General features: G+C 44.8%; 2 protein-coding genes across 2 annotated transcripts; both read left to right on the plus strand.

Annotated features, from left to right (window-relative positions):
* The first annotated feature begins 2,959 nt into the window (after positions 1–2,959).
* On the plus strand, positions 2,960–13,542 carry LOC308157555 (endoplasmic reticulum transmembrane helix translocase-like). Its single transcript, XM_080531134.1, has 23 exons — positions 2,960–3,056; positions 3,221–3,376; positions 3,475–3,544; positions 3,636–3,742; positions 3,861–3,990; positions 4,112–4,167; positions 4,341–4,467; positions 4,637–4,774; positions 4,904–5,024; positions 5,150–5,307; positions 5,413–5,588; positions 5,671–5,781; positions 5,910–6,035; positions 8,690–8,798; positions 9,856–10,049; positions 10,165–10,261; positions 10,402–10,586; positions 11,568–11,682; positions 11,847–12,043; positions 12,199–12,341; positions 12,439–12,550; positions 12,646–12,789; positions 12,938–13,542. The coding sequence occupies exons 1-23, from the start codon at positions 3,036–3,038 to the stop codon at positions 13,046–13,048; spliced, it is 2,904 nt and encodes a 967-aa protein (XP_080387260.1). The 5' UTR covers positions 2,960–3,035; the 3' UTR covers positions 13,049–13,542.
* A 1,839-nt stretch (positions 13,543–15,381) lies between these two features.
* LOC308158729 (kinetochore-associated protein DSN1 homolog) lies at positions 15,382–18,673 on the plus strand. The gene is made up of 7 exons (XM_080532421.1): positions 15,382–15,414; positions 15,525–15,612; positions 17,228–17,278; positions 17,377–17,448; positions 17,582–17,729; positions 17,896–17,983; positions 18,105–18,673. Exons 3-7 carry the CDS (start codon positions 17,238–17,240, stop codon positions 18,254–18,256), a joined length of 501 nt encoding a protein of 166 aa, XP_080388547.1. The 5' UTR covers positions 15,382–15,414; positions 15,525–15,612; positions 17,228–17,237; the 3' UTR covers positions 18,257–18,673.
* Positions 18,674–25,722: the final 7,049 nt, after the last annotated feature.

Raw genomic sequence — 25,722 nt, forward strand, 5'->3', positions numbered from 1 at the left:
ACTAGGTACAACGTGAATACTCTTAAACTGAAACGTTAAACATTGATTATGTCTCAGTTTGAGAGAATATGCTTTAAATCAATTGTTAATGATAAAACATTGATACGGTATCCATTTGTTGTAATATCTCTGTAACACTCTGAACACTTCATGTTCCCACAGCGAGTGCAGACTCCAGAAATGTGGTGTTACTTCTGGCACTGCTGAGTCTATGGAAGCAGCACTTGTTCTCATGTTGTTTCTAATCCTGTATATGTTCCTATTCTTACAGGAGAGAGCTCCAACCCAGACTCAGACATGGAGCCCAGCTCCACCGCATCAGGAAGCCATAAACAACACAGACGGAGGAGGAGGAGCTCAAGACAGAAGAATCACCACTGTTTAGATTGCAGTGAGAGTTTCATTTGTCCAACTCACCTTAAATCACAACCACAGACTCAAGGAGGACAGAAGACTCACTCTTGTCTTCAGTGTGGAAAGAGATTTGGTCATATGAGCAACCTAAAGACACACCAGAGAATACACACAGGAGAGAAGCCATTCTGCTGCTCCCAGTGTGGGCAGAGTTTCAGTGTGGCAGGACACCTTACGACACACCAGAGAATACACACAGGAGAGAAGCCATTCTGCTGCTCCCAGTGTGGGAAGAGTTTCACTGCGGCAGGATCCCTAACGAAACACCAGAGAATACACACAGGAGAGAGGCCATTCTGCTGCTCCCAGTGTGGGAAGAGTTTCAGTGTGTCAGGATCCCTAAAGAAACACCAGAGAATACACACAGGAGAGAAGCCATTCTACTGCTCCCAGTGTGGGAAGAGTTTCAGTCAGGCAGAAAACCTAAAGAAACACCAGAGAATACACACAGGAGAGAAGCCATATCCCTGCTCCCAGTGTGGGCAGAGTTTCAGTGAGGCAGGATCCCTAAAGAGACACCAGAGAATACACACAGGAGAGAGACCATATCCCTGCTCCCAGTGTGGGAAGAGTTTCAGTGTGGCAGGATCCCTAAAGAAACACCAGAGAATACACACAGGAGAGAGGCCATATCACTGCTCCCAGTGTGGGCAGAGTTTCAGTGTGGCAGGATCCCTAAAGAAACACCAGAGAATACACACAGGAGAGAAGCTATTCTACTGCTCCCAGTGTGGGAAGAGTTTCAGTCAGGCAGGAAACCTAAAGAAACACCAGAGAATACACACAGGAGAGAAGCCATATCACTGCTCCCAGTGTGGGCAGAGTTTCAGTGAGGCAGGATCCCTAAAGAGACACCAGAGAATACACACAGGAGAGAGGCCATATCCCTGTTCCCAGTGTGGGCAGAGTTTCAGTCTGGCAGGATCCCTAAAGAGTCACCAGAGAACGGGGGGGAGATGCGACACGAAATATGTCAAAATGCAGCACTATCATGCACAGATCAACCTTATAACCTTGTAATGTTATGTTATGTAATGTTAGATATATAACGTTAGACAGGGAGCGCAGATTTATTTTTATGGTGTTCCGAAATGAACGATATGAGGCTGGGAGGGGAAAATCACAGTATACCCACTAGAAAAAACTAGACTACACCACTGATGGTCATACATGTCTTGTTCATGTTTAGGGACTGTGTGATCATCTAGTGTTGTGTAGTTGTGTGTTTTTAGCATGTTCATGTTCTGTCAGCATGTAGTGATGTGCTAAACATGCAGAGCAGCTGGTGTTGTTAGCTAGCTAGCTAGCGCGATGGAGCACCGTCTGAAACCAACGTGTTTGTTTGTTTTGGTTCAGGGAGATTTTCTCCGCTAGTTGAATCGAGGTGTACCAACATTCACATAAACAATAAATTCATCTAATTTCAACTGGTTTCAGTGTATGACATCATCATTTGAGAGCTGACAATCTACACTTTCATAATCTGTAAAAAAAAAAAAAAAAAAAAAAGGGGGAGATGACCTTATCGACTTGGTCCACCTTTCACCAGCTGCTGTCACTCACTTTGGTATAAAATGGTGCCAGTGATGTCATTGATGCATTATTTCATAAGGGAACATTTCAACCTCATGACTCACAATAATAGAGCAATCTGCCAACAGTGTGGGAATAATATTAGATAGTGATTGAGTCAATTATTTATCACAATTTCCCCTTTAAAAAAAGTATATAATACTTAAAATACTTTTATATTTCCCCTTTCATAAAGTAGTGATTTAAGGCGAGTGGCAAGCCCATGGGCTCGTTGGTAACGTTAGTCCGCCAGTAGTCTCGCATAGCCAAACCTATCTCTCCACACTTCGCTTCGCGCTGGACACACTCGCACACTCGCGTACAAGATTGTGCGCGAATGTGTGCGCGCGACGCGAGAGAGTTTTTGCAGGGTGAGATGTCTGCAGATGAAAGTAAGCAAGTTGAAACGTTAGCCAATATAATTGCTGAGTATTCTAACAGAGCAAGTTGGTTCAAATTGGTCGTTATTATAATGACTAAAAAGTGTCTGATTATAGTTCCATGGTATGTAAAATAGTGTCAAAGAACTAGCAAGCTAACTAGCTAGTTCAGAGGTGATTAGATGAGCTAGTCTGCTGCACACATGCCAGCTACAGAGCTAACTGGATGCACTTTATTATTTTACTTAAAAAAGCGTCTGTCCCTCACATAAAACTGGACATCCACATATTGGTTGTGTTGCAATAGGGAACAGGATGGAGCCTAAACATTAGCTTAATTATGTATTTATTTTTACATTTACCAGACACTTTTATCCAAAGGGACTTACAACAAGTAGTCTAAGGTAAATCATCTATACTATCAGTCTAGATTCAGGCTACGCCAGTTTCACAATTCATCTATAAACACAACAATGTTTCTCTGTTATTCTCTTCTTTCTAAAATCAGGATTGACCTCTTCTTCCTCTTATTTTGCGATGTCATCAGACAGCCTTATAGAACACTGAATCACCACAACCTCCGCCTAGGAGGCCATCTTTAATCCAGACTGGGTCAACCTGCTGACCTACACACACTGATCATCATAGACCCATCAGAGACCCAAATGTATGTGCACAAGCACTGAAAAGGTGAGTTTTTCATAATATGGGACCTTTAAGGTTAGTCACTTGCTATAGATTTATGCAGAGGAATGGAGGGGTACTAAGGCACAGCTGTGATTTGTGTCAGAGTGGAATATGTTTATCCAAGGGCAGTGACTACATCTGTAATATTGTATTTTGTCTACCCATAGGTGTTCTGTGTTGGGCTGTGGTGTCTTGATGAGTACTGGTACTACAGTGTCTTCACACTCTTCATGCTGGTGGCGTTCGAAGCCTCTCTGGTACAGCAACAGATGAGGAACATGTCTGAGATCCGCCGCATGGGAAACAAGCCCTTCATGATACAGGTAAAGACATTTCAATGTTGATATGATGCACACAAGGAGGCCTATTCAGTCTTCATTAGGAAAACATCCGTTTCCCTTTTGACTGTGTTTTCTAACAGGTATACCGGAACAGGAAGTGGAGGCCTGTGTCCAGTGATGAACTTGTCCCTGGGGACATTGTTTCAATAGGTACGGTTGCTTTTTGTCAGCCCATCCCACAGTATTTCCTCTTGTCTACAAATAGCAGGTTGACAGCGTGAGCATCTTTGTGTCCCCCTAGGACGCTCACCCCAGGATAACTTGGTACCGTGTGACGTGCTACTGCTCCGGGGCCGCTGTATAGTGGATGAGGCCATGCTGACTGGGGAGTCGGTTCCTCAGATGAAGGTCGGACAGGAACTAGTCTATACTGGATAAGATAACACTGCAAACCAGTGGGAATACTGTCAGCTGTCTGCTCCATAGTGGTTCCTAACGGTTCAAATTGTCTTTATTGTATGTCCAGGAGCCAGTGGAGGACCTGGACCCAGAGCGAATCCTGGACCTGCAAGCAGACTCACGCCTTCACATCATCTCTGGTGGGACCAAGGTGGTCCAGCACAGTCCCCCTCTCAAAGCCAGCGCTGGACTTAAACGTAAGTGCACTTCACATCATTTTTTGTCATAGGCCGAAATTTTCTCCCTCAGAGCAGATTGATATACGATGAAATCTGCCTTCAATGATTCAATCTTCATCTTTTTTTTTTCTTGTTTAAGCTGTGGACAATGGCTGCGTGGCTTATGTATTGAGAACTGGATTCTACACCTCTCAGGTGGGGAAAGGCTGACGATGATCGATTTAATGTTCTCACTTTGTCCATTCTCTTCGTCTCTGACTTCCCTTTATTTCCTCTATGAACTCTAAAAATTAGCTTGATCCAGTGTTAATGTTCAGCCATGTGACCTACTGTACAGTATGCCTTATGGTTACCATGCCTGCCTGCAGGGTAAACTGCTGCGGACCATCCTCTTTGGAGTGAAGAGAGTGACGGCAAACAATCTGGAGACCTTCATCTTCATCCTCTTCCTCCTGGTGTTCGCCATTGCAGCAGCTGTCTATGTGTGGGTAGAAGGTGAGCATCACTGATCACTTGTTGACAAAGGTTCCGTAGCTTAACACAGCTTTTCAGTAGTTGTAACAAAGTCCCTTTTAGGAATGACATTTCCCTAAACTGACTTGAGGTTAGGGCAGGGATGACCTTCCTAATTCTATGTATGTGTGTCTCTGTCCCTCTTCCTCAGGGACCAAGGACCTGAGCAGGAACAGGTATAAGCTGTTTCTGGAGTGCACCCTCATCCTCACCTCTGTTGTTCCACCAGAGCTCCCTATAGAACTCTCTCTGGCAGTCAACACCTCCCTCATCGCCCTGGCCAAGCTCTGTGAGTGTGTGAGTGTGCGCGTGTGCACGTGCGCGTGCGTGTGCGTGTTACTCTGTGTATTATGCAAAGTGGTTGTGATATCTGTAATGATAATCCCCCCCCCCCCTTGTATTTCCCCCCCCTGTGTAGATGTGTTCTGCACAGAGCCCTTCAGGATACCGTTTGCAGGGAAGGTGGAGGTGTGCTGCTTTGACAAGACAGGAACCCTGACCAGTGACAGTCTAGTGGTGCGAGGGGTAGCAGGGCTCAGGTAGACGCCTTGAGTTTATATTTGTAAAGTTCTATCCTCTGTAGACTATGCACAATGAGCACAAGCAGATGTTTCTCATGCCTTGTCTGTCTGTCTGTCTGTCTGTCTGTCCGTCCATCCTCCAGGGAGGGGAAGGAGGTCATGCCTGTTTCTGAGATCCCTATAGAGACACATCGGGTGGTGGCCACGTGTCACTCACTGGTCACCCTTGACGATGGGCAACTGGTGGGGGACCCATTGGAAAAGGCTATGCTTACTTCTGCTGACTGGACCCTCACTAAAGGTAACATCAATGACCTGAACCAGCACATACCTCTGCTGGATGGGTAGTTTGTTTGTGTGGTAACTGCATGTATAGACTGCTGACTATGGTTCTCTCTCTGGTCAGATGAGAAGGTGTTTGCTCGTGGTTTTAAGACCCCAGGACTGAAGATCCACCAACGGTTCCACTTTGCCAGTGCTCTGAAGAGGATGTCGGTCCTGGCCTCATATGAGAAACTGGGTTCTACGGAGCTCTGTTATATCTCCACTGTGAAGGGAGCTCCAGAGACACTGAGAGAAATGGTAAATAAATACACATGCACTACACACACAGTGCTGTCTGTCTGTGTTATTACAACTGTTATAGCCTAGTTTCTTATTGTAGTTCTCAGAATGTCCGGACAGCTATGACGAGGTACACAGAGAGATGTCTCGGGAAGGGGCTAGAGTGTTGGCCTTGGGCTACAAGGAGATCGGACACCTCAGCCACCAGCAGGTACCTACCTGTCCTTTCTACCTCACTGTGGAGCCTACCCACATGTGTAGCATGTGCTGCCGTCTGGGGGGGCCTTTCTCTAGTAGAGCAGATTGGTATGAATGTGATGGATCTCTGTGCTTGTGCAGGTACGGGAGGTGAGCCGCGAGGCACTGGAGTGTGACCTACAGTTCGCCGGGTTCATGGTGGTCTCATGCCCCCTCAAGGCTGACAGCAAGGCCGTAATCAAAGAGATCCAGGAGGCATCACATCATGTGAGGAGACTTTCCACACACGCACGCGCATGCATGCGCACACTAGGGCTGGGCAAACGATCAAAATTTCTTTTTCGATAATCGCAAGAATTAAGCTTTTTTTCCATAAAAAAAAAAGAAAAATAAATAATTCCTTGGGGAAAAAACTTTATTTGTGTTGCTATTGCACACATTCATTCATTCACATTCAAACTAGACACTACAGTCAGATAACAATCCTCTTAAACAAGGCAGTGAGTAGCTTAAATTGTTTAACTTAAACACATTTTACGTTATAAATAAAAATATAGAAAATAAGTAACTCACCATAGGAGCAGTAAAAAAACAGTTACTCACAAATAGGAGGATGACTGAAAACGTTAGTGTCCTTAAGAGCGTCCAGCTTAACTTAAATTTAAACTCCAGCGAGAGACTGTAGGCGGCAGGCCTACTGGTTCTTGTTCAGAAAGATGATCATGTTAACATGTTCAGGGGTGAGAGACGAACGCAATCTGGTGACACGTGGACAAACTAATTTCCATTATTATTATTATAAAAAAATAAAAATAAAAAAAACTTAACGATTATCGAGCAAAATATTTTGTGATCGATCAATTATCGATCGTCGATCATTGATGCCCACCCCTAGCGCACACACACATTTTAATCATTTATTTCTGTCCACATAGAAACAAGTATACAGGGCAGGGTTTCCGTTAACCGGTAATTACCGGTCTTTGTCCGGTAAAATTATTTGAAGTCCGACAAATTGAAAACTCGTCGGACATAAATGTCCGGTGAAAATAATTCCCTCTAACCATTTTCAGCTGAGCACCAAACACACACACACACCACACTGCCCGAGAGAGAAGGACCCGCCCCCTTTAGTTAGCCTATAGGCTATAGGCTAACTAAAGGGGGCGGGTCCTTCTCTCTCGGGCAGTGTGGTGTGTGTGTGTGTGTTTGGTGCTCAGCTGAAAATGGTGTCCCGAAGCGGAGCGCTTTAACTTTATCGCACAATAACAAGGATAACAAACGAAACGGACAACAGTTACACTAAGATGGAGACAAACTTCAGCGATATGATCTAACAGCCGGTCTTCAGGACGACATACAGACCTGTATGAGCTTACAGGGCTATCCCCTATCTATCTGAGAAAAGGCATAGCCTAGGCTGTAACATCGAACGGAAATTAGCCTATACGCATTGCAAGTTAATTTAAAGCCTATTTATTTTCAAAGAGTTTTATTCTATTTTATTTTATCTGATAAAAGGCATATGAACGGAAATTAGGCTAGCCGTGTCACGCCAGAAGCCTACATGCTTGCACTGTTACTGTTCAATAAAATGTTATACATCATTGTGGTATTTCTTTATATACGTATCCCAGACTGCCTATCAATTGTTTCTCAATAAACAGTTATGTTCTCCCCATTGTCATACTCCCGAGCTAAACGAAATGCCTTCCCAACCAGCGAGACCTGGTTATAGAAATGACGTTGTTTTATTGATTTAAAAAAAAAGGGTAAAACTGGAAAGAGAAAATAGAAAACTCACATTAATCCCAAACAATTTAACAAACTTCAGTTAACGTAATGTGGAGTCCGTTCATTGATCGATGCTGTCTGTTCAGTTCCCAGTGAGGCGCCCGTTCAGCGCTGGACCCGTTCAGCGCTGGATTTGACGCATGGCATAGCGCGCATGCGTCAAATCATGTTATATTATTATATATTATATAGCTCGCATCTAATCGTATCGGATGAGAAATAGACATTAAATGGCATATATAGGCCGCTACACAACAGTAATCACCGCGACAAACAGCTATATTAGATTTGAGAAAAAAAAATGTGATTTTGATTTTATGTTTTTTTTTTATATTTTAATATGATGACCGGAATATATCACGTTTGTCCGGTAAATCGAATTCTTCCCGGACACGATGTCCGACGGCAAATTTTTCTAACGGAAACCCTGATACAGGGACACAAATACTGAAGGCACAGATGGGATGCATTCACAAACAGACATGGACAATGTCTTTCACATACAACAGGACAAGACTCACGGGTACAAGTAACACCGTCTCCGCCATATTTGGCGGCTGCCAATAATCGCAGAGACAGAGCAATACTTGCTGAGCCTTTTTGCTTCTCCCTTGGACATTCCCAGTAGACGTAGTCCTCTGACAACCAATCTGTGCACATGTCCAAGACTGCCAAATATAAAGACTAATAGCGTACACCTATAGCCTAGCTCTGAGATGGTGTCTACAAGCTGCTGGTATTTCATGACCTTAGTCATGAAGGCTTCCTCTAGGCTTATATCAAAGGTGCACGCTACCTCTAATACAGACACCTCTCTGGACTCTTCATTAACAACAACAACATCTGGTGTGTTAGCAGACAACTGTGAAAAGTGACATTGGTCATTACAGAGATTGAACATGGATGCATTGACACAAGCATGTGTATACATTTTCAGTGTAACTGGGAAGTGGAGTGATATGTCCTTTACTATTAGGCTCACAATTCTGTCATGACGTGCTATATACATTCCTTTGTAAACATAACAGCCATAACACACACACACACACACACACACACACACACACACACACACACACACACACATTTAGTTGTATAACACTACTCCCCCTCCTTCTCTCTGCCAGGTGGTGATGATCACTGGTGATAACCCTTTGACTGCGTGCCATGTTGCTAAAGAGCTGCACTTCATCCAGAAGGAACACACTCTGGTATTGCAGTCTGGACCAAATCAGGGTAGGTGATCACTATCACTCCGACCTTAAAATTCCAGGTACAGTACATATTTAACAACAGAGTCATTGTCCATTTGGAAGACCCATTTGCGACCAAGCTTTAACCTCCTGGCTGATGTCTTGAGATGTTGCTTCAATATATCCACATAATTTACCTTCCTCATGATGCCATCTACTTTGTGAAGTACACCAGTCCTTCTTGCAGCAAAGGCACCCCCACAACATGATGCCAGTGCTTCACGGGTTGGGATGGTGTTCTTCGGCTTGCAAACCTCCCCCTTTTTCCTACATAACGCAATGATGGTCATTATGGCCAAACAGTTACATTTTTGTTTCATCAGACCAGAGGACATTTCTCTAAACAGAAAGATCATTGTTCCCATGTGCAGTTGCAAACAGTAGTCTGGCTTTTTTTATGGCGGTTTTGGAGCAGTGGCTTCATCCTTGCTGAGCGGCCTTTCAGGTTTATGTCGATATACAACTTGTTTTCCTGTGGATACCATGGTTACCTGTTTTCCTGTGGATACCATGGTTACCTGTTTTCCTGTGGATACCATGGTTACCTGTTTCCTCCAGCATCTTCACAAGGTCCTTTACTGTTGTTCTGGGATTGATTTGCACGAAAGTACGTTCATCTAGGAGACAGAACTTGTTTCCTTCCTGAGCAGTATGGCGGCTGCATACTCCCATGGTGTTTATACCTGCGTACTATTATTTGTACAGATATATAGTACCTTCAGGCATTTGGAAATTGCTCCCAAGCATGAACCAGACTTGTGGAGGTCCACAATTTAGTTTCTGAGGTCTTGGCTGATTTGATTTTTGATTTTCCTATGATGTCAAGCAAAGAGGTACTGAGTTTCGTCTGCACTTTGTTTTGAGTTTGAAGGTAGGCCTTAAAATACATCCACACAAACTATAGTTTGTTGACATGAAATCTGTGGAGTGGTTAAAAAATGGGTTTTAATGACTTCAACCTAAGTGTATGTGAACGTGTGACGTCAACTACAGTGCATACGTGTTGGTGTCTTGTTTCAGATCTGTGTTCTATCTTCTAGGTGAGTGGCAGTGGGAGTCTATAGATGGCAGCGTCTGTGTGCCACTGCCCCCTCCCTCTGTTTCCTTATTGATCAGTCAGTATGACCTGTGTGTGACGGGAGAGGGGCTGGCCAGATTGAGCAGTGACACACCGTTGCTCCACGCTCTCCTGCCTCATGTACGTGTGTTTGCACGGGTCAGCCCCAAACAGAAGGTCAGTTTTTTTTTCCCATTTGAATCCCGTTTGAATGTTGTGTGTTTCATCCTATACTTTTTGTAACTGGTTTTGTGATTTTGTAACTTTGTAATGAATGTGTTTTGTGTTTCAGGAGTTTGTGATCACTAGCCTAAAGGGACTGGGCTATGTGACTTTGATGTGCGGCGACGGGACCAATGACGTTGGAGCACTCAAACACGCCCACATTGGTGAGGCCAACCAACATGTTGCGGCTGTGAAAATTCATGCATACGCCACGCTTGTCTCTACATGGTCATCTAGTAGCATAAACAATGTCGCTAGCAATACAATGATGGATTGTTCTGTTGTAACTGTCTTTCTCCATCAGGAGTGGCTCTGTTGGCCAATGCCCCTGAGCGCATGCCTGAGAGAAGGAAGAGTAGAAGAGAGAAGGAGCCCACCGCCATAGAGTCCTATAGGACCCTACCGCCTGTTACAAGGTCAGGGGTGACCTCCAGGGCAGCCAGACAGAGGGTGATGGCCCAGAGGGAAGAGCAGCTAGCGGCACAGAAGGTGAGTGTCCGAGCCCCGCGTAGGTGTGATTGAATGTATGAGTCTTGACGTGGGGCTGCTGAAATAATAATAATAATAATTAATTAAATTTATATAGCGCTTTTCCGAGGCTCAAAGACGCTGACAATATAGGAGATACGGAAAACACAAAGACAACAAGTAACATGGAACACAGAGTCAGCGAACGGGGAGGGGGGGGGGGGGGACGACGACAGGGGAGGTGGTTAGGGGTAGGGGAGGCTGTATGCATATCAGGGGGGTGGCAGGGTTAGGGGAGATGGGTAGGGGTAGGGGAGGTAAGGTTGTATGCGTGTCAAGGGGGGGGGCGGGGGTGGCCGGGATGGGGGAGATGGCTAGGGGTAGGGGAGGCTGTAGGCATGGGAGAACAGGTAGGTTTTGAGGTGGGATTTAAAAGTGTGGAGTGAGGGTGAGTCTCTGAGTGGTTGAGGGAGAGAGTTCCAGAGGCGGGGTGCAGCTCGTGAAAAGGCACGGTGACCGAAGCCTTTGAGTTTTGAGGGTGGGACAGTGAGGGGAACAATGGATGAGGATCGGAGGGTACGGGTAGGGCGGTGGGGGAGAAGGAGGTCAGTCAGGTAAGGGGGGGCCAGGCTATGGAGGGCTTTGTATGTGAGGATGAGGACTTTGAATTGGATCCGTTCTTTGATGGGGAGCCAGTGGAGAGAGTGGAGGACAGGAGTGATGTGGTCACGGGAGCGGGTGTTTGGAGTGCAGCAGAGTTTTGGACCATCTGGAGTCTATGGAGGTTGAGTAGGGAGATGCCGGTGAGTAGGGAGTTGCAGTAGTCAAGGCGGGAGGAGATGAAGGCGTGGATGAGGGATTCAGCAGCGGGCGGGGAGAGAAATAGTGGATAGAATCATGCATGGTACTGTAGCTCATGTTGCTTACCGGATTGTGTGTGTGTATTATTTAGAGTACAGTCCTATGTGTTGTGATAACTATTTGGGGTTTATGCTGTTGTAGGAGAGGATCAGTCAAGTCCTGCGGGAGTTAGAAGAAGATCAGATACAAGTCGTGAAACTGGGAGATGCTTCCATCGCTGCCCCCTTCACCTCCAAATTGTCTTCCATACAGTGCAGTGAGTAACACACACATACACACACACACACACACACACACATGCACATGCACATGCACATGCACATTCACATACACATACACATACACACACACACACACACACTCTTGCATAGAGGAGGTTACATAACTGACTCATGGCTTCATCTCCTCTCTTGTCCTCAGTCTGTCATGTGATAAAGCAGGGCCGCTGCACGCTGGTGACAACGTTACAGATGTTTAAGATCCTGGCGCTGAATGCCCTGGTGCTGGCCTACAGTCAGTCTGTCCTCTACTTGGAAGGTGTCAAGTTCAGCGATTTCCAAGCCACCTTACAGGGCCTGCTGCTGGCTGGCTGCTTCCTTTTCATCTCAAGATCAAAGGTAAGAGGGGGGATGTAGGGAAACATGGCTCAGTTTGTACAGTCCAAAGCCTTGAGCCTTGTCAACCATTTCATTGCCTTAATGCTAGTTTGGTTTCAATCTACGTGCATCCAGCTGTCAAATAAATGTTTTATTTTATTTTATTTTAAATAAAGCCCCTGAAGACCCTGTCTCGAGAACGCCCCTTACCCAACATCTTCAACCTGTACACTGTGCTGACAGTGCTGCTACAGTTTGCTGTTCACTTCTGTAGTCTGGTGTATCTGTACAAAGGGGCACAGAGCAGAAGTCCTCCCAGGTAAATACACACACACACACACACGCACGCACACACACACAAATCGATTACATATCCATCCTCATATCTTCTCTATCCCTTATCTTTCTTCTCACAGGGCGGAGAAGTTTGCGAATATTTATAAAGAGTTTGAGCCCAGTCTTATCAACAGCACCGTGTACATCATGTCTATGGCCATGCAGATGGCTACCTTTGCCATCAACTACAAGGTACTGTTCCTCCTCCTCCCTGTTATCTCTATTTTATCATAACCATATTTAGATCAATTTGACTTATCCTGAACCATCTTGAATGTTTTCTATAGGGTCACCCTTTTATGGAATCCCTCAGTGAGAATCGACCCCTGCTGTGGAGTATTGCCCTTTCGGGATTAGCTATTGTGGGACTACTCACAGGTTCTTCACCTGAATTCAATGAGCAGTTTGCTCTTGTAGATATTCCAACAGAGGTAAGGTATTCTTCTACAGAGGTTTGCTACTACTTTTTGCTTTTGTTGTTACCTTTGTTGTTTTGTGAATTCATTTTAATCATAAAGGTTCTGTTTTCTCGACACATGTTATGGATAAACAACCCCCTTGTCTGTTTTCCCCATCCAGTTCAAGCTAGTCATCGCACAGGTTCTCGTGGTGGATTTTGTTGCCGCTCTGCTGGTTGACCGTGTCCTGCAGTTCCTGCTAGGCAAAGGAACCCTCAGGCTGCCTTCCTGAAAGCCAACAGATGCCCCAAACAACTGCTGCCCTTAGCAACCAAATGTGTAAAAGGAGAGGAGGAGACTTGTGGGGGGAGGGGATGAATGGCTGATGTGACACACACAAGACAGCTGAGATGGACAGGCATGGCACACAGAGCTGCACACTCCTAAGTGTATCCCATCTCTCATGGTCCTGCTCTGTCCCTCGATCCCCAGCTCTTCCACTGTGTATTTAAATTCTCTATTTCTTCATGCTACAGAATCTCCCTTTCTTCCCCATTTCTCTCTCTTGCCTCATCTCTCCCTCCCCCATGTAAAGAAAGCCAAGAAGACAGCAGTATTGTGTGGAGTGTGAGATTGTGTGTCAGCCAACGTGAAGTGCACACACAACAGGGGCATTCTCTAAGAGAATTGCGAAGTGTTGGATTGTTTTGTTTATTTGTTTCAAGTGTTCTCCTTGATTTTGTAAAAAGACTAATCTCTTACAGACTTATAAAATACCAAGTTGTGTATTTTGTATGTGTCTTCTTTGTTATGTTCTGTTATACAGTCTACCCTTTTACCTAGATAGTTTCAAATAGACATGTTTGATAATATATAAACAGAAAGGAAAATTGAGAGACCACAGGAAATGTATGAGGGCATGGGTTGGCCAGGGTGTATTAATTGAGGTGAAACATTTACAATGCTGCAGACTGAAATGTAATACAGTATATATAGCTAGCAATACTTCCTGTTAGACATGTTAGACACTCATTTTTGTCTCCAACATATTAACTAAGGACTTCACATTTACTTGGTCATTTTGAGTCTAAAACCTGGCTGGCCATGGACTGTTGCCAGATGTATTGAACCATGATTGATTTGTTTTGGTTACCTCCTCAGCAGTGTGGTTATAGATGTTTATTATTATTACTATTATTATTATTTATTTATCCTTATCATATGTGTTAAGATCAGACAAGTCAATGAACAATCAAAAGAACCGCATCAAAACTACATTTCCCGGCATGCACAGTCGTGGGGAGTGGCTGTTTTCGTTGTGCGCGGCGCGCGCGGGCTGATATTCAAAGACACGGAAAAATGGCGGATCTTCAAAAAGGAGAGCTAACGAAAGTTAACAGGTTTGCAGATTTTTGTATTGTGCTAAAAGTTTATTTATCTATAAAATACTTTATCTGAACTTAGGCACTTTGAGGCCAAATTATTATTTGGAGTCATATAGCTACTTTCAGAGTGGGAAACAGACAGATGTGTTGAGATTCCCCATCATGACTGACAGAGCGAGCTCAGCTGGGATTAGCTGTTTGTTGTGCTCTATGGTTGGCGTCCAAGCTTACTAATATAGTTCAGTTTGCAAATAACGTTCAAATGAAGCTATTTTGACATAAAAGGCGCTTACGTTGTATTGTTGTCTCCTGTCATCCCCAGTTGCGACAGCTATATTGATATCCAGAGCGAGGTAAGACGTCTAACACAAGTTATAGTTAGTAACTTGGCAGCTGATCTTATCTGGACTGATGATGGCTATGACTGTTAATAGTTTTGTGTGACAACATGCTATGTATGTATCTATCTAACCTTATATTGCTATGCCATTAGGATAACCTGCTGTACTTCGAATAATATGAAGACGGCAAACCATCATGATAATAATTAAATGATAACAAGCCCACCCTTGTTTTGTCTTTAAATCAAGGTCTGTCTAGAAGAAGCTCCTCGGGGATCCAAAAGACCTCGCTCCAGAAGTCCAAGCCCAGCTCCCCATCATAAAGCCCTCCACACCCACTCTCCTGCTGCCGAGGGACAGATGGAGCCAAACAGAGGAGAGCAGAGGGAAGAGAACCCGGCGGGGGTTGTTCAGACAGAGGGGCCTCCACTGAGTCCCAACGCGCTGAGGAAATCCTGGAGACGGTCAACCAGAGGCCCGAGATCTCTCCCTGCCCTCCCTAACCCCTCACAGAGTGAGCCCCATTTCTTCTTATTCCCAATAAATGGTATGAGAAGTATTGTGGTGTAATGCTGTGGAAGACCACTGGTAAATTGACCCCTGTGATGCCTGTCTGACTTACCATTATGTCCTCATGTCATTTTTCCCTGATCATCTCTCTCTGTTATTGTCTCTTTCTCAGACCTTTGCAGGACCATCAGCCCATCTCTACCAGAGCAGGAGAGGCTGGAAAAACTGATGGAGGCCTCTATGAGAGTAGGTTCAAGTGATTAGCCACTGTTGACCTTTGATTTACATTAGCCTACTGGCCTTTGTATGAAGGCAAAAGTCAGCTGATCATTTTTGCATCTGTCTCTTCTCCCCATCTTGTCTCAAGCTGGCTGTAGAGAAAACCCAACATTCACTGCACTCCACATCCATTCAGTCGCAAGGTTAGTATTATTTGTTGATCCTAAAAGGTATGATACTAGACTTGTGTAATGTCAGTTTTGTCTAATACTATTGCTAACTTCAGTTAACTCTGCCCTCTACCTTGTACCAGTGGAGTCCATACAGAAGGAATGGTATTGTCTGGCCAAAGACATTCGCAGTGAGCGGTGGTGGCAGCAACTTCCAACTACTACAGCCAGGTAATGCGGACACTGCTCTGAACATCCCATTATACACCCTCTCATTTGCATGTGCAAAAAAAGTGACAAAAGTGTTTACTAAAACTCTCATTGAATAATGACAGTTTTTTTTTCTAAAAACATTGTTAAAGACAATGCAATAAACATCATGGTGTAGAGTATTATGAGTTGTGTGTTTTGCTCTGCTCTGATGCTTGAATAGAGGTCAGGGCAGCTGAGAGGAGATGGAGAAAAACCAGGGAAATCCCTGACGACCTAAATCTCTCCTGGTTTGCTTCCTACCTGGCTGATCGCTCCTACCAGGTGACTTGGAGAGGATCGTTGTCTTCTTCACAAACCCTCACCACTGGGGTACCCCAGAGCTCTATCCAAGGGCCCATACTGTTACTTCCCTCTATACCAAGTCTCTTGGCTCAGTAATCTCCTCACATGGGTTCTCCTACCACAGCTACGCAGACGACACTCAACTCTTCCTGTCTTTATGACCTACATGTGGCAACACCCACCCCCTCAAGCTCAACCTTAACAAGACTACGCTACTCTTTCTCCCTGGGAAAGCCTGCCCTCTCCAAGACTTCTCCATCACAGTTGAGAACTCTACTGTAACCTCCTCCCAGACAGCCAAGAACCTTGGAGAACCACCTATCCTGTGAGGAGAACATTGCAGCGACAGCACGCTCCTGCAGATTCTTCCTTTACAACATCAGAAGGATACTTCCATTCCTCATCAGAGAAGCAGCGCAACTCTTGGTCCAGTCACAGGTCATCTCCCGTCTTGATTACTGCAACGCACTCCTGTCCGGGCTCCCCGCCTCCGCCATCAGACCTCTGCAGCTCATCCAGAATGCTGCCGCCCATCTGGTTTTCAACCCCTCCCAAATTCTCTCATGCTACCCCCTTCCTAGCAGCTCGCATCAGATTCAAGACCCTGGTGCTTGCCTACCGGGCGGCAAAAGGCACAGCCCTTGCCTACCTGCAAGCAATGGTCATCCCCCAACCTTCAGCCTGTTCACTCCGCTCCTCCACCTTTGCTGGCTGACACTACCTCTACGCCAACGCGGCAGTCGCGCTGCCCGGTCACGTCTCTTCTACTATACTAGCTCCCCGCTGGTGGAACGAGCTTCCCACGGCTGTCAGAACTGCAGAATCACTTCCCATTTTCCGTCTGAGACTGAAGACCCATCTCTTCAGGCTACACCTTAACTGTTCCTCCTGAGACGTCCCCCTGCACTGTTTTTCCAGTATCAATTAATAAAATAAAACAATTATTTAAAAAAAATCTTCATTCTTCTAGCATGACGACTGCCAAGGCCCCTGGCCTGAGCATAGATTACTGTTCCTGTTACTGTTACTGTTCCCCTGGCCTGAGCATAGATTACTGTTATAGATTACTGTTATAGATTACTGTTCCTGCTGTGACTGGTGGATAGATGAGATCCACTTACTTACAAATGTATTGATTGTAAGTCACTTTAGGCGTCTGCTAAATGCCAAAAATGTAAATGTATTTGCACAGGCAAATTGGGACCTGTTGACTCTTGTTGACTCAATTCTTTTTTTATTTATTACACAATATCTGCTGCAGCCCTCCTAATTAATTCCATTTCCCTTCTAGCGACCCTGCCATGCAGACGTCTATGGAGCAGACCAAGAAGGCCATCCACAGGTACCGGTCCCTTCACTGTATCTGCACAGCTAAATGATGAGTGACGTGTAATACCAATGATGTGTGCGTAATACCTTTTTACCATGTGTGTGGTTAAGATTGCAGACTGAGAGTGAATCTTGGGAGTCTCTGTTAAACAAACACCGTAGTAAAGCAAAGGAATTGGCCATGTGAGTATATGCACACTTGCAGTACACAACCTATACAAGTCTCTGGCTATCTGTGTCTGTGTTTTTTGTCCTACCTTGTGTTATTAGACCCTGGTTTAAGGTGTATATTTCTCCCTTCTGTGTCTCATTGCAGAAGAGTGGAGCAGGGGCAGGAGAAGGGTGTGACGTTCGATCCTGCCTGTCTGACCCAGTCCTCACAGAGCACGTTCATACAGAGTAAACCTGACTACCACAGCCTCCTTCGCAGACAGCAACCTCTGCTGCATACCATCGAAATGGTGGTATGTAGAAAGTACTGTTGTAGGTGCTCTAATCACCTGTTATCATAGAGAAATATCTCAAGACTTACCTTTAGTGGATCTAGTGAGTTTCCTCTTTACTAATTGCATTCACTTGTTTTTGTGTGAATTGTTTTAATTTTATATTGTTGATGTTTTTTCCCATCAGATTGATACCCAGTGTAAGATGGTCAGGGAGATTCTATCTATCCAGGAGCGGTCTCAGTTACTGGTGAAGGAGACCAGTAGGAAATTGGGTGAGACAGTTTTATATCGCTCTATAGGCAGGAGTTGCCTGACCACAGTATTATTCATTATGAATCATTAACTTGCACTCAGCCTAACCTATTGGTCATTTAATTCATATTCTCTCATCAGCTGCTGATGCAGGATTCCAGGATCTTTCCTCTGACCCCCTTAGGAATCTACTGGCAGCAGGTCCTGTGTCCGCCGCGTCATCCTCTGGACAAGCAGGAAACTTAAACAGTGACTCATATCTAACAGCTGAGACCAAAATGTATCTCTCATGACTGCAGATCTATATTCACGTATGTTTCCCAGGTTTTGATAGCAGATATGAACGTTCAGATGGCTGATTAAATGTGATAAAGAGAGAGGCCTCCTGGCGTATTTTAGACTCGGTGCATGCACACACACAGACAGACACACACACACACACACACACTGAGATGAGACCTACATACACAATGCCTCTATACTGGGTAAACAAGAATACCCACATTTACAGTAAAGCAAATTTTTTATCTACCTGTGATCAAACCTAATATCCTAAAACAGTGTTGCTGGTCACACCCTCCAGAAACCAGAGTTCAGATGGCATGAAGCAAGACTAGTTTCAGAGTGAGTGTGCAGTACTATTCCTCTTACCCAGGCTCTAACTGGTAGTGCATGGAGCCTGGTGCCAGTGTGGGAGGTTTGATTTAAGAAGTGGGCATATGACTATCAGCTGGACTGTCGTGTGATAGGGGGGGGGGGGAGGGGACGGCTGTGTGGGAGACTGAGGAAGGTCTCCAGCAGGTTCCTTGCTCCATGTGGAGCTGGTCAGCGGTGTGCTCTATCGCCCCCCGAAGGTTTAATAAGTGAATGCTGTTCACTAATTAGTCTTTGTGGATTGATTTTGTTATGTTTGATTGTCTGTATTTCATGTGGACCCCAGGAAGAATAGTCCTCACTATGGTGATGTCTAATGGGGATCCATTTAAATAAACAAACAAACAAAACTAACCAAAGTGTTGACTGGGATTATTTGGGAATCATGATGATATTGGGCATTATACTATTTGTTATTATGTGTTTTGTGTACATTTTGATTTGTGCTATTATTTTGCAATGCTATGGATCATTTGATTTCAAATAATAATATTGCAAGACATGGTCATATGGTCAGGTTGTATTGGTCATATGGTCATATGGTCATATTGGTGTGGACAGAGACTGAGACCAGATCTGTATCAGAGAGGTAAAATCCACACTTCATGTGATAAATACTTAATGTGAAAGATATCACGGAAAAACCAATTCTCCACACACACGCAGACGCACACATACAGACATATGTACACACACAAACGCGCACGCAAGAATCAAGGTTCAACTCCCTCAGTATGAAAGACGGCCATTATTGAAGTAGAGGTTCAACAGAGTATAAGGAGTGTGAGCCACAGCACAGAAAGCAATAACAGGAATGTTGACCCCGCTGACATCCAGTGTAACACCAGCCATCTTACATCTTCACTTCTAACTCATGGTTCGGCTTTGAGCAAACCTTCAAAGGGGTGGGCCATCCTTCTGCATCAATAGATTGGGACGGCGGCGGTGGCACTAGAGGTTAGAGAGGGCCGGCTAGCAATTGGAAGGTCGCTGGTTCGATCCCCGCCTCAGGAGAAAGCTGCATGTGCCCCTGAGCAAGGCACTTAACCCCTAATTGCTCTAGGGTCAGACTATAGCTGACCCTGTGCCTAGAGCAAATAATACCAAATTCCAACAATCGACTGACAAGTTGATTGCATGGCAATGAAACAATTATTATTATTGTGTTTGAAAGAAAAAAGCGGAACAAAAAAACCCTTCGAATGAAGTGATGCATGCTTTACTCTGTGAGGTGACAGTGACAGACAGAAATGTTCATATACACCATGCTCTGAGGTAAGCACTTGGTAGTCCTTGGTAGTTCTCTGTCACCACACACAGCAGACCTTGGTGACAAGCGTCAAGGCAGAGTTTACGTTCTTTACTCAGCACCACTGGCAGACGCCATGGCAACGCTCCGGGGGTGAATTCTTGTAGTGGAGTTCGTCAACAAGCGACGTACAGTCCGGTATGTCAACAGTAAACCATGAGGACAGTACAAAGTGCTTCCATTCGTACGATGACCATGGGGATGTATCAGTCCCTCGTGTCCCATTTCCCATAGTCATTATGAATCCCCCCGTCAAATCATTCCAAGCATCAATTGTACGCAAAATTTGTTCACGACTGTAAACATTAGACATGATTGTGAGAGGGAGAGACTGTAGACACTGAATGATGAGGACATGGAGTTCATATATTGGTGATTTAAGACAAAGTTCATGTATTTAAGACGAAGTTCCGCTTCTGAGAGGCTGGTTGCAGGTGGGGCTGTGGATGTAGGTGGGATTGTGGAGGAGGCTGTGGGTGGGGGCTGTGGAAGGGGGCGGGGCTGTGGAAGGGGGCAGGGCTGTGCTTTCTCTGGTGGTCTGTTAGGGCTTTCACACCGGCAAAGAACCAGTGTATAACGCGGGCTCGTTCGCCAGACAGCGGAGGTTTCCGAACGCGAACCGGCACGGTTCTTTGCCGGTGTGAAAGCCCTATGAGTGCAGCAGGGACTCAGGGAGAGGAGGCGGTGAGCAGTGTGTGGAACCCCTGCAGCCTGTGGTCTCCCCTGGCCTTGGCCTCATCCAACAGGGTCTACAGAGAGAAAGAGAGAAAAAGAAACACACACACACACACACACACACACAGACACAGACACAGACACACACAGACAGACAGACAGACTGCATTTACAAATTTACTGCATTGCTTACAAGGAAAACGTTGCCGTTATAAGACAACCAGAACCTGTTTTCATTTTCTTTTTTTTTAATAAATTTGTTTTTCAGATTTTATCCCTTTTTCACCCAATTTGGTAGCCAATTTAACCCAACTTAGCATCCAATTATCCCCTGCCTATTGCATAGGATCCGCCGCACGACCCCGTGGCCGGCAGTCCCAGAAGAGGCCGCCAGGCAGACTAGGCTGACTGGCTCCTCGAGCCCAGTACCGTTATTCCGGCGCCCAGGGGGCGGTGTTGCGCGACGGATCCTAGTCTAGAAATACTCCTATACCGCCCTCGGAAGCGGCCGGCCAATATGCCGCTTCCCGTGTGCCTCGGCCATATCTGGATCTGGCGAGCCGGGATACGAACCCCGGCCCCGGTGGGCAGCATGCACTAGTGGCCAGTGCGTAGACCGCTACACCACCGCGGGGCACCTGTTTTCATTTTCATTTCACTACATCATTTGCCGGGCTATTCAAGACATGACATGCCTTCGTTTAAACTGCCCTCCTCTCCTCTGCTTTCCTCTTTACGTTAAGACTTAAGAAGCTTGAGGATGTAAATCTATGACCTGTTTGAGCCTCTGCAGTTCCTAGCCAGCTCCTGCTTACCTCCCTGCATCTCACCTGCTCCTCACTGATACAGCAAACAACCTGACCACAAATAATGACCTCCCTGCTTAGAAGGATAAAGCAATTAATACACAGAGCAAACAGCGAGTACAGACTCTCACCAGCACCCTCTAGTGGTAAACTTTAGTCCAGTTTTTTTACTCACAATTACATCAAATTAAAATAACATATCTAATACTAGGAAGTTTTTTTTGTTTTTGTTTTGTTTATAGATTAAACCAAATCACACCTTTAGAAGGAAATAAATAAATAAAATAAGCATTAATGCTCAATCGGCGTCTGGCCAACACACACACACACGCGCACACACACTTTTATCACTCCATACTCACATCCATCAGCTCCAGATCATCTTTGGCGTGGAGGTGTCGGAGGAGGTACCAACGTGCTACGGACACTATTGTCTCAGGGTAGCCCTGGGAGGGGGCGTACACGATCCTCTCCAACAGACGTCTGGTTTCTCTGGAGGGGGGAGGGGGCAGAGGGGTGAGTTCCAGTCAGAGGCCAGGGGAGGGGATGCTCTGACTTTATGTGAAAGGTCCTTTGGTATCGTGATCATAGCGGTGGATATTGAGCTGTAATAATGGAGGTCAATGACACCGTATGGAATATCAACAGTACCGCTGATAGTACGATAACACACTCAGTTCCAGATTTGGTCTGAATTAAAAGGAGGATAGGTGTCATAGGTCTGGAGAGGGTTGGGGATGGAGGGACTGTGACACGAGCAGCAGAGGAGGGATGGAGATGGAGGGAGTGTGATGTGACCAGCAGAGGAGGGATGGAGATGGAGAGAGTGTGACGTGACCAGCAGAGGAGGGATGGAGACGGAGAGACGCCCACCTGGCGGACATCTTGTTGGAGAACTGCAGCAGGGCCTGGAGGAGGAGGGCGGCGGGGGAGGGGCCGAGCTTCAGCACCTCCGTGGTCGCCTCCGTCACCAGGTCCTTCCACTCACTACCAGGGACGTTCGCCTGGGGACAGGGGGGGGCACACACACACACACACACACAGACAAGCGCACACACAGACAGACACACAGACACACAGACACACACACACACACACACACACACAGTTCAATATCCCAGAACACCAACACACTATAATACGTAGAGTGATTCATTCCGGGGGTGTTTAAAAAGGCGGGGGGGTGTTGAAAGAATGAAAAGCATAACCTCTATAACCTAACAATACCTGTCCTTGGTGCTGTTTGCATTTCCAACTGGCCTCAGTCAGGGGTCATAGTGTAACAAACCTAAGTGTTATTGTAAACTAACAAACCTAAGTGTTATTGTAAACTAAAACTTAGATTTCAGACAAGAATGCTGGGTAATATGTAAATGACATGAACTATCCAAACACACATACAAATCGTATGTACCGTACTGTATCCCATCGAAGGTGCAACTTCATTGCAAATCATTGAAATACAAATATCCATTATTATTTTTAAGTGTGCACATTTCAGGACATGACAATCATGTATACTTCTAGTAAGTATACTAAAGTACACATTTTCTTTCACATGATATAGCTGTGTTTGTGATTGTCTCTTTCAGGAACGATGGTGACTCTATCAGAGTGTCTGTGTGTGACTCTCCTGCTTCTTCTACACAGAGCAGGAGGCTCTGATAGGGCTTTCACACCGGCAAAGCCCTATGAGAGGTTTGAGGTTCTCAGTCCCTCACGTATGTTTGCTACGGCTGGTGATGACATCATTCTGCCCTGTCACCTCAAACCCAACACCAGTGCTGTGGACATGACAGTGGATTGGATTAGACCCTACCTCTCAGAGAATCGTGTCCATCTTTACCAAGACAACAGAGACAAACATGAACATCAGATTTGGTCCTACAGGGGAAGGACATCTTTGTTTAAAGAGGAACTGAGGAGAGGCAACACCTCCTTGAAACTGACCAGGGTAGAAGCACATGATAATGGAACTTATACATGCCTTATTCAGTCCAAGGTCTGGTATGATGATTCCACTATTCAACTACATGTTAAAGCTGTAGGATCCCAGCCAGTGGTCTCCATTGAAGGACACAGAGAGGGAGGGATGGGTCTGCTGTGTGAATCTAAAGGCTGGCACCCTGAGCCTGAGATGGTGTGGCAGGACAGTGAAGGAGTCATTCTGTCTGCTGGACCTCCACAGACACACAGGGACTATGAGGGACTCTACACAGTCAAACTACATGTCATTGTACAGGAGACAGACACCAACAAGTATATCTGTAGAGTTCAACTGAACCAGACCAAAGGGATGTGGCATGCAGAGTGTCACGTCCCTAATGAGTTATTTGAAATGGCATACATCTGGAAAGTAGTCTTTGCTGTGTTGTTCACTCTGGAATCACTCACTGTGATTGTATTATCTATCATCATATCCCATTTACGTAAAAATTGTAAAAAATAAAGTGATGCTGAAGGTTAGGGGTAAGGAGATAGGGAAGTTTGAATTTGTGGCGGTAAAGCCGGGTAAGATATGAGTGTGAGAAGAGAGGGGAGATGAAATGAAATGAAATGAACCTTTATTTTACCAGGGAATTCCTTTGAGACGAGTCTCATTTTCGAAGGAGCCCTGGGAATGCTCACTCGCATTCACATTCACTCGCATTCACTCGCATTTTTACTCATTCATACTGCATGTTTCATTCATTCATGTGGGAGGAAACCGGAGTGCCCGGAGGAAACCCACGCGGCACGGGGAGAACATGCAAACTCCCACAGTGAATTACCAGGAATCGAACCCAGCACCTTCCGCGACCGGGATTCGAACCCAGTACCTTGAGACTGTGAGGCAGTGATCTTAACCACTCTGCCACCGTGCCGCTCCCCGTGCCGAGATAATAAATGTTCCATGGTAGCTAGCCTCCATTGATGTGTGAATTTGTGTGTGAATGGGTGAATTAGAGGCCATTGTAAAGCACTTTGGAATAAGGCGCTATATAAGTCAGTCCATTTACCATTTAGATAGGGGAGAAGATAGGAGAGATTGAGAGGTAGGAGGTGGAGAGAGCAGGAAGGTAAGGCAGTCTGAAGCAGATGGTTTATTTTGTGATTTGTATGTGGTATAAATGATTTCAACTTCTCTGACCTAATTTCTGTTGGTGGGAAAAGCATATCCTTTTCTTTGCAGGAAAAGCGCTATACAAATAAACAGTTATTATTATTATTATTATTATTACTTGATCAATAAAGTTGGATTATATTTAACTATATTGTCTTTTATTATTTAATGATGTTTTTTTTTTTAAATGTGATTTTCTTATTTTTGATGTTATGAAAGTTTAAAGGTTGAAGAGCCTCAATGTAACAAACAATAGTTTTAACATCACTTACTTACTCATAGTTTGTTGTCTCAGTGTTATGTTTGTATTTCTGTTCAGTTCAGCTGTGTATGTGTTTTTGTAGTCCACTAAATCTAGGACTACAATTCCCCAGATATCTAGCCATTAGGTGACATATTTGACACGTGTGTTGTGTGCTAATAAAGTGATGTTGTTTGAACCTTTTATACTCCTGCATTCACTTGTCACTGCTTTATGCCTGAAGAAGGTCTGTGTCTATTCTATATCTCTTCTACAAAGAACACTTAATACATGTCAATAAGATAAGAGCAACCACAAACAAAATCATATCCATGGAGCAAAACGGTGGGATGGCACAAAAAACCTGAAAAAATACACAGATACATAGCTTTGAGACAGAAATAACGCGCTAGTGTAAATTGCACGAGGTGAATTTGTGTTGGATAACAATTTTTTTCTTTTTAACTTTTTATGTTTATTGTGTTTGGGACAAATACAAATCAAATCAAATCCCAAATGTCCAGGGGGCTATTCCACGAATCTCGATAAAGTTCTAAGCCTCGATAATGTTAGCTTGCGTTCGGTTCCATCAATGTGGCTCAAATAATTCGCTGCTTGGTTGAGCTCCTTCTGAGTCAGATATAATTAGCCTGGTCGCGACCAGGCTAAAACACAGGCTATAGTAAGACGCGCGTCAAAAAAGGCTCACAGGCGGAAACTAAACCCCGAACGACAGTTCCTCATGTGTCTTTTAGGAAATATTAGTTCCCACTTCACACGAGATAGATAGATTAGATAGTTTGACTGTGTGATAGATAGATAATTTGATAATTTGAAAGTGTGATCGATCGATAGATAGTTTGATTGTGTGATAGATAACTAGATATTTTGAAAGTGTGATAGATAGATAGATAGATCGATGGATACATAAATTAAAAAGTGTAACAAATAAAATAAAATAAAATGAATAG

The sequence above is a fragment of the Nansenia antarctica genome (genome assembly GCF_963989245.1).
Source record: "Nansenia antarctica genome assembly, chromosome: 5".
NCBI classification, from domain to species: Eukaryota; Metazoa; Chordata; class Actinopteri; order Argentiniformes; family Microstomatidae; genus Nansenia; species Nansenia antarctica.